The 8,577-nt window shown below is 42.5% G+C and overlaps 2 protein-coding genes across 3 annotated transcripts; both read right to left on the bottom strand.

The window, feature by feature from the left end:
• Window positions 1-2,428: 2,428 nt before the first annotated feature.
• Window positions 2,429-3,848, bottom strand: LOC119358009. The gene is made up of 3 exons (XM_037624744.1): window positions 3,803-3,848; window positions 3,212-3,603; window positions 2,429-2,905 (listed from the first exon to the last, which is right to left on the bottom strand). The coding sequence occupies exons 1-3, from the start codon at window positions 3,846-3,848 to the stop codon at window positions 2,771-2,773; spliced, it is 573 nt and encodes a 190-aa protein (XP_037480641.1). The 3' UTR covers window positions 2,429-2,770.
• Window positions 3,849-4,479: 631 nt separating this feature from the next.
• Window positions 4,480-8,366, bottom strand: LOC119355750. Of its 2 annotated transcripts, none has more exons than XM_037622612.1 (9): window positions 8,075-8,366; window positions 7,446-7,672; window positions 7,316-7,360; window positions 7,172-7,245; window positions 6,820-7,082; window positions 6,591-6,659; window positions 5,473-5,531; window positions 5,275-5,376; window positions 4,480-4,810 (listed from the first exon to the last, which is right to left on the bottom strand). In XM_037622612.1, exons 2-9 carry the CDS (start codon window positions 7,654-7,656, stop codon window positions 4,674-4,676), a joined length of 960 nt encoding a protein of 319 aa, XP_037478509.1. In that variant the 5' UTR covers window positions 7,657-7,672; window positions 8,075-8,366; the 3' UTR covers window positions 4,480-4,673. The 2 variants fall into 2 exon arrangements, with proteins under 2 accessions (XP_037478509.1, XP_037478510.1); XM_037622613.1 differs by having other exon boundaries at window positions 7,316-7,405; window positions 7,503-7,672.
• Window positions 8,367-8,577: the final 211 nt, after the last annotated feature.

The raw sequence follows: 8,577 nt of genomic DNA, 5'->3' as shown, positions 1-8,577 counted from the left end.
TATCGAGTTGTAATTTTTGAGTTGTAAATAAATAAAAGTGTGATGATCATCATTATTAGAGCATTGTCCCGTGTGAGGAAATAAAAAAATATAAAGGCCAAATAAAAAAAGCAAAAAAATGAGAGAAAAAGAGAGAAGGGACAATGTTACTATCCTTTTTCTACACTTGTACTTCAAAGTAGCACCATGATCTTCATGATAGAGAGTCTCTTATTTTGTCACTTTCATATACTAGTGGAAATTTTCATTATAGAACTTGGCTTGTATATTCCAACAATGGGCTTCCTCAAAATGCCCTAGGTCTTCGTGAGCAAGAAAGTTGGATGCACACCCATTTAATTTATTTTGTTGAGCTTTCATACATTTATAGCTCTAGTGCATACGTTGCATGGCAATCTCTACTCCTCGCATTGACATCAATTGATGGGCATCTCCATAACCCGTTGATTAGTCGCGTCGATGTAAGACTTTTTTCCCTTTTTTGTCTTCTTCACACAACCTCCATCATCATATTTTGTTCCACCTATAGTGCTATGTCCATGGCTCACGCTCATGTATTGCGTGAAAGTTGAAAAAGTTTGAGAATACTAAAGTATGAAACAATTGCTTGGCTTGCCATCGGGGTTGTGCATGATAAGAGCATTTTGTGTGACGAAAATAAAGCATGGCCAAACTATATGATTTTGTAGGGATGAGCTTTCTTTGGCTATGTTATTTTGAGAAGACATAACTTCTTGGTTAGTATGCTTGAAGTATTATTATTTTTATGTCGATATTAAACTTTTGTCTTGAATCTTTAAGATCTGAATATTTATGCCACAATAAAGAAAATTACATTGAAAACTATGTTAGGAAGCATTCCACATCCAAAAAATATGTTTTTATCATTTACCTACTCGAGGACGAGCAGGAATTAAGCTTGGGGATGCTGATAGGTCTCCAACGTATCTATAATATCTGTTTGGATGTTTAATGGGCTTTAATATGCTCTTTTATATTATTTTTGGGACTAACCTATTAACCGGAGGCCCAGTGCCAGTTTCTGTTTTTTTGCATATTTCAGTGTTTCGCAGAAAAGGAATATCAAACGGAATCCAAACGGAACGAAACCTTCGCGAGGATTTTTCTTGGAACAAACGCAATCCAGAAAACTTGGAGTGGAAGTCCGAGACGCAACGAGGCGGCCACGAGGTAGGAGGGCGCCCCCCCAGTCTCGTGGGCCCCACGAAGCTCCACCGACGTACTTGTTTCGCCTATATATACTCTTATACCCTAAAAACATCCAGGGGAGCCACGAAACCACTTTTCCACCACCGCAACCTTCTGTATTCGTGAAATCCCATCTTGAGGCCTTTTCCGGCGATCTACCGAAGGGGGATTCGATCACGGAGGACTTCTACATCAACACCATAGCCTCTCCGATGATGTGTTAGTAGTTTACCATAGACCTTCGAGTCCATAGTTATTAGCTAGATGACTTCTCTCTCTTTGGTTCTCAATACAAAGTTCTTCTCGAGTTCTTGGAAATCTATTTAATGTAATACTTTTTTGCAGTGTGTTTGCCGAGATCCGATGAATTTGTGGATTTATGGTCAAGATTATCTATGAACAATATTTGGTTCTTCTCTCAATTTTTATATGCATGATTTGTTATCTTTGCAAGTCTCTTTGAATTATCGGTTTAGTTTGGCTTACTAGATTGATCTTTCTTGCAATGGGAGAAGTGCTTATCTTTGGGTTCAATCTTGCGGTGTCCTTTCCCAGTGACAGTAGGGGAAGCAAGGCACGTATTGTATTGTTGCCATCGAGGATAAAAAGATAAGGTTTATATCATATTGCTTGAGTTTATCCCTCTACATCATGTCATCTTGCCTAAATCATTACTCTATTCTTATGAATACTCTAGATGCATGATAGATAGTGGTCGATGTGTGGAGTAATAGTAGTAGATGCAGAATCGTTTCGGTCTACTTAACACGGATGTGATGCCTATATTTCATAATCATTCCCTAAATATTCTCATAACTATGCGCTCTTCTATCAATTGCTCGGCAGTAATTTGTTCACCACCGTAATACATGTTATAATGAGAGAAGCTACTAGTGAAACCTATTGCCCCCGAATCTATTTTATATCATATAAGTTTCCGATCTACAATTCTACTTTACTATTTATTTTATTTTGCAATCTTTACTTTTCAATCTATACGACAAAAATACCAAAAATATTTATCTTATTGTCTTTATCAGATCTCACTTTTGCAAGTGGCCGTGAAGGAATTGATAACCCTTTATCACGTTGGTTGCAAGGTTCTTGATTGTTTGTGTAGGTACTAGGTGACTTGCATATAGTCTCTTACTAAATTGATACCTTGGTTCTAAAAACTGAGGAAAATACTTACGCTACTTTGATGCATTACCCTTTCCTCTTCGATGAAAAACCAACGTATGTTTAAGAGGTAGCATATCTTCAGTTAAACTAGCCTCCGCTGCATTATTAGTCTTCGTCTCATTCACGCCATGTATGAAGAATTGGCGCAGCCAATTCAGTGTACTCTTCTCAAGGAAAAGACAATCAAGACGTTGATTTCGATAGGCCCGTGCTAAAGCCTTGAGTGGAGCATCTCCTCGCGCAAGTGCTGGAAACCAGCAGCGAGGCAGAGTAGAGGCAACCCTGCTGACGCTTCGAGTAATCGAGCGTGAGAGGATTTGCATCTCAACGGCCTCCAATCTCCCCTCTTATGCCTATACTTATCAAATTCAAATCACTACTATGCAGAGACAAAATAATGCACATATCCCTCCGCCGCCGCAAAATAGCCGTCGCGCAGTCTGCCAATACTCAGAACTATGGGCATTAATTCTCCAAAATCAGCTTTTGAGAAACTTCCCCCAAAATCAGCTTCCTGCAAAATCACCCAGAATCAGCTGCCGAGTTCTTTTCTAAGATTGTGGTCTGAGATTATGGGATGAGTTGTGTGTTAAAATGTCTGTAATGTCCCTGAACTAAAAATATGTGTTGAATTGCTAAGACTTACAGTAGTTGTTTTAGAAAATTTATATTGAATATGAGCATGAAAACGAGCATACATCCGTTCAGCCATCAAGCAAATCATCTACTCCTACCAAACAAAAAACGTCCATCCATTTTCCATGTACAGAGAAAGAGAAGAACTAGGAACATAAACGAACAAGAAGGAATAGAGCTGCACCCAGAACAGAACAGAGAAGACAGAGAGGGGATGAGAGCTCAGCCTAGGCGACGGCCCGAGCAAACTCCGGCGAGGCGGCGTCGGGTGTCGAGGCCAGCGGCCGAGGCGGAGTAGCGGCTGAGGGCCTCGAGGCGAGCAAGCGGGGAAGGAGTGGCCGGGGCGGAGCAACGGCTGCGGGCCTCGAAGCGAGCGGGCGGGCGAGAGCAGCGGCTTCAGGCGAGCGGGAGGGGCGGGCTGTCGGGCGGCGCGGCGGCGGCGGCGGCCCTGTAACCCTATCGCGAGCGCGAGTGTGGAGGTGGGGGACCGAGCGAAGGAGAGGGACGAGTCGTGCGACTCGTTTTTCTGGGCGCGGCCGGCCACCGCCCACCAGTGGCAGTTCTTTGGTAATTTGCCTCTCAAATAGGGGTACTATCTTAAGTCGAAACGTTTTGTTTTGTGGGAGCGTCCAGAATCGTCAGAAGCGAGGTCTCCAGACGATTTTCGATTGCACTACTGATTCCGGCGATTTTCAAATGATTTTGGATAATCAGATCCAGTTCTTTTGAGCTTTCGATTTTTCAGACCCAGATTGGCCGTTTTGATTTTTCAGACCCAGATTGGCCGCACTAGCAACGGTGGATAACTGGCATGTGCACATGACCTATAGAATTCACACATCTAGCATGCCTCGCCACATCGTTTATTTACCATACACTGGCTGCTGGTTTGCGTAGACGGGAAAATTTCAGGTGATACCAAAACTTAGGTGATATCATGATATGGATTTCTCAGCCGTTGGACCTCAAATTCGACGGATATCTAAAGAGCTATTGTACCTGCGCATAATTTTGAGATTCTCCGATGGCTTTTCTGCAAAATGTTTAGTAGCTTACCCTCGGCGATTTATATACCGAATGAGGGCGTTTAATAACAGCACCGAAAACCCCCTGCGTCTATCTATTGTATAACTAAAAATAGCGCAGCTTCTTCCACGCCGGAGTCCTTCCCACGGCAAGGGATCCGCCGTGACCAGTTTCATCCCGCACCGGTGCTGCCGCTCCAGCCACAGCTCACAGGTTATGGTTTCAGCGCTGCAATACACGCCTGCTTGGCTAGGCTAGCGAACGAGGCAACACATTAGCAACGCGACACCCAAACTTTCACCCGACCAGTAACATAAACATCAACTGGTCACCTGTGATTGATAAAAAAAATCTCCGATAAAGACCTGTTATTGATCATGGTATGGTAGTTCCTATCCTACAAGGATGCAGCTTGCACAAGAAGCGTGTTCGAATTTATCGCGTCTTTGCCGAGAGTGGAGTGACAGGCTTACAACGTGGAGCAACAAGAACTGCCAAGTGCTAAGCAATGAAGGGATAGACTGACGTTAATCAACAGAAACAACAACCAAGCAAGAAAAACTGTAGCAGTTCCTCTCGGCAAAATTTGTCAGAAAACAGAGTCTAACAGGCTCGAAACTCTATCTGATCAGTGATTGCGCACGCTGCAGACGCTGGCTTTCCTTCAACTTCTCCTTTGGCGACAGTTTGTCGCCGATCAGTGTAACCTTCCAGCAATCAGCTTGGAGGACGAAAACTGACCCAGCTTTCGGCACAACTGCAGGTTTCAAAGTGAGCTTCTTAGAAAGCAATCCCATCAGGTCTGCAGTAACTAATACTAGAATTCATGAATGCAAACAACATGGTATAATGGCAAGAACCAGCCTATGGGGAGAGCAGTTCCGTTGAGTGAGTAAGATACAATGTTCTGAGCAACAAGCTGAACAACCATGTCTGCTTGTATTTCTGGCATATAAAATATTCAAGTGTGGACCTCACGGGAAAAACCAGAATGTGTTCCATATGGATGGAGAGTTGCAGTAAGATTATTTAGTATGATCAATGGGAAAAGGAGGTATCGTATTAGCAGTAGAAAAGAAAAGCCGACAAAGGATTGTAACAGGCATCACCCAGAACAAGAAAAAAGATTGTAAAAGATATGCTCTCAAGGAAACTATAAATCACTTCATCCAAGCCTGTTCAAAACATTGATTAGGAAGTGGGATAGTAAGTACTCCGTACCTCGGAAGCGGTTGTCCTCTGATATAATTCCAAAAGTCTCTGCAGTGTCCCGAATCATGATGCCACTTACACCTTGATATGAGGCTGCTTTGCATTGTGCCACTGGGAATGGGCAAAAGAATAACATAAAAACAATGACAGAATAAATACAGGCAGTCTAATAATCCAGTATGCAACTATGTCAAGTATATGAATCACCTATTATAAGGGCCCCATGAAGATCTGCTGAAAGGAGGTTTTCAGACAATTGCTTTTTCCTATGGAGAAAACAGGTAACATCAATACCTCATACATTGTACTGAAAATGCATAATAAAAGGTTAGCCCAAGTCTGGGAAAGGTTAAGCTGATTACATTTCTTGAATTTTAGTGCTCAAATTTTCAAAAAAAAAAACTTTCAGAACTCTATTTACCAAACTTAAATACAACAACTTAGTTAAGCTATTATCTAATGCAATCAGGCGCATATCAAATAATTTAGTCTCTACACTTTCTGTAGAAATATCATTTTTGGGTGGGTTTGATTTTATTAACAGCATAAAGCCTATGTGTTACTGTACTGTGATCATAAGTCAAAACAAACTGATAATCACAGAGTAGCACAAATGCACCAATATAACATTACAGTCATAGAATCCTTCAAAAATAGAGACCAATTAAAAACGGTCTAAAAACAATTAGGTCATATATGTAAAACTTTGTTGTGCAAATTGCCAGAGTTTACAAATTCTTGCGCATAATACTAAATTGTGTAACAAAAAGTAGGGCTTTTTACCAGGGCCTTAACTCTGACTGACCCAATCTGGGAGTTGACAACCCACTCGTGGGTGCCACCGTGCCAATTAGGCATGAGGTGACTTTAAAAATGCGGGTCCACCTTTAGGAGTGATCCAATTTAGTTGTTTTCTCATAAGACATGGAAACGATCACAAAGATCTGCAGACATGTAACTAATCTTCACCGGGGTTAACAACGTCTAGAACATGTTGTTTATGACTAGTCAGCATACTTTGCCAGCATGTACGTATTTACGAGTCAATCAGTTCATGCGTGTAGACAAAGTGGCATGATCACGAGTCTACATGTTTGGCCGCTCAGGTAAGGACCATGGTGAAAATGCGTTATTTTTTAAACATAATCTGGTACTATGCACAAACATTTGCAAATCCTCCTAGTTTGCACTACAAGCGTCGAATTAAATGGTAACAACAAAGTATTAATCACAAGCTTTTTATCTTTCCTTGCAAAAGCAAATAGTGTGTAGATGGAAACGAGGCCTGAAAGTAACAGAAAGGAAAGATAGTGAGGGATCCATACGGGGTGCTTTTTGTAAGCTCTCGCATATACTCTTTCCACATTTCATGCATTGGCTTATAGAGGTCAAACCTGCAAGAATAAGAATCACATGTAAAAACTGCATAAACTCCAAAGATACCACATGTGGGGATTTTTGGAAGGATATATACATGTATCATTCATATCATATAAAAACGCGATGATAGAAGAAGAAACTTATATCTGCACACTAATCTTGAACAAGAATTACCTGCGGAATGTATCATGTAAATCAAATGACCCACATTTCTTATGTTGCTTCAGTGACATGTGTCTTTTTGATCGCTTTGAGTGGGTCAACAAAGACTGTGATTGTGCATCCACTAATATAGGACCCCTTTGAACATAGTTATCCAAAAGAATCCCTCTATCCAGCTTTAACTTTTTGGATCCCTTGGCGATTCTTCCGGCTTCTCCACCTTTCTGAATTATGTCATATACAACATTGTGAACTATGTCCGTGCTGTCGAGATCCTACACCAGTTCACCCAAAAAATATTAAAGGTTATTTCAACCAATATAAGTTAAATTTGAGAGCCATAACGCATATCATGGGATCTTACCGAATAGTCATCTTGGGACAAATTTTCATGGAGAACAAATGAAAGCTCAGAGTATATAGGGTTGACTTCTCCACCTAAAAGGTAAAAAAAGTTACCTGTTAATTTTGGAACACAGCCACACGAACATACAAGACATGGATTTACCTGAGGAACCAGAAGTGTTTTGTTGATGACTGGAATTTCCTTGAGCTGAGGAGCAGCAGCAGTATGAGAAAAACTGGTGACATATAAAATCTGCATCAATGGAACGGAGAATGGTGAACAAAATAAAAACCTCTAAATGTAGGGAGCAGGGCAGAAGTTCGAGAAGGAGTGAATTTGGGAGTTTTTCCTTTAATCCGTGCATCAAACTTGGGCTTGGGGGTACTATCTTTGTTCTTCGGGCACTTAGGCTGTTCATCTTTCAGCTTCTTAGCTTTAGCTGCTGCATACCGTTGTTGAATGGCTTCTAAGGTCCGTTTCTTCTGATCAGAAATAGTTGACATTGATCCTACGCCAGATCTGAGATTAAAGCAAGTTAAAAGCAGTGGTGGAGCCAGGAACAAATCATAGGGTGTGCCACCTTAAAAAATCAACATCACACGAGTAATACAAAATTGCCCAAAAGAGCAATATAAATAGTTTAATCAAGTCTCACAACATTAGAGTTCACTATATATGTTTGAAATTTGCAACTACCAACTACTCCCTCTGTTGTACTAAATCAGCGACACTTGATATGGAACGGAGGGAGCTCCGAACCTGAACACTGAAGTAATACTGAAAGTCTGAAAGAGTAGTTTCTACAATCACACTAACCAGTGGCGGAGCCACGATTGAACATTTAAATCATCTATGCACTGTGACAATAAGACAATGCATACATCAATTCACCAAAGACAAAACTACCGGCAAGAAAATTACCAGCGATTGGAGGGGCGCCGCGGCGGAAGTAGGCAGCAGCAGGCAACACACAGCTGGCGGCGGAAGAATCACGGGGCCGGGGCGCAGCGGAGGAGGCCCTTGTCGCCTCGTCGGCTGTTCTGCTCGTCGCCGCCGCGGGGGGAGGGGGGGTGGGCACGGCGCACCGCACAAGCCAACAGAAGCAGTGCAGCACGGCCAGGCTGCACGAGGCACGGCGACCGGAGCGGGGAAAGGCCGGGAACGGGATGACGGCGACGGCGGCGGGCGGTGTGCGTTGGGTCGTGGAGCTCGTGCTGGGCCTGGGCTGGGCTGGCTGTATAGGTGAGACTTAAAAAGGTCCTGCGCCCAAGCCTGGGCCCTGGGTGCCGGGGGCCAGCTCCGCCCCTGACACTACACACCCTTGTCTCAACCCCTCAAAAAAAAGTTAGTACACACCCCTAAAGAAAACTAGTCAGTACACTAGTTACCTTAAGATTCTCACAATATATATACTCCCTCCGTTC

The sequence above is a fragment of the Triticum dicoccoides genome, chromosome 2A, assembly GCF_002162155.2.
Source record: "Triticum dicoccoides isolate Atlit2015 ecotype Zavitan chromosome 2A, WEW_v2.0, whole genome shotgun sequence".
Lineage (NCBI taxonomy): Eukaryota > Viridiplantae > Streptophyta > Magnoliopsida > Poales > Poaceae > Triticum > Triticum dicoccoides.
This window is presented reverse-complemented; position numbering and strand designations above follow the sequence as displayed.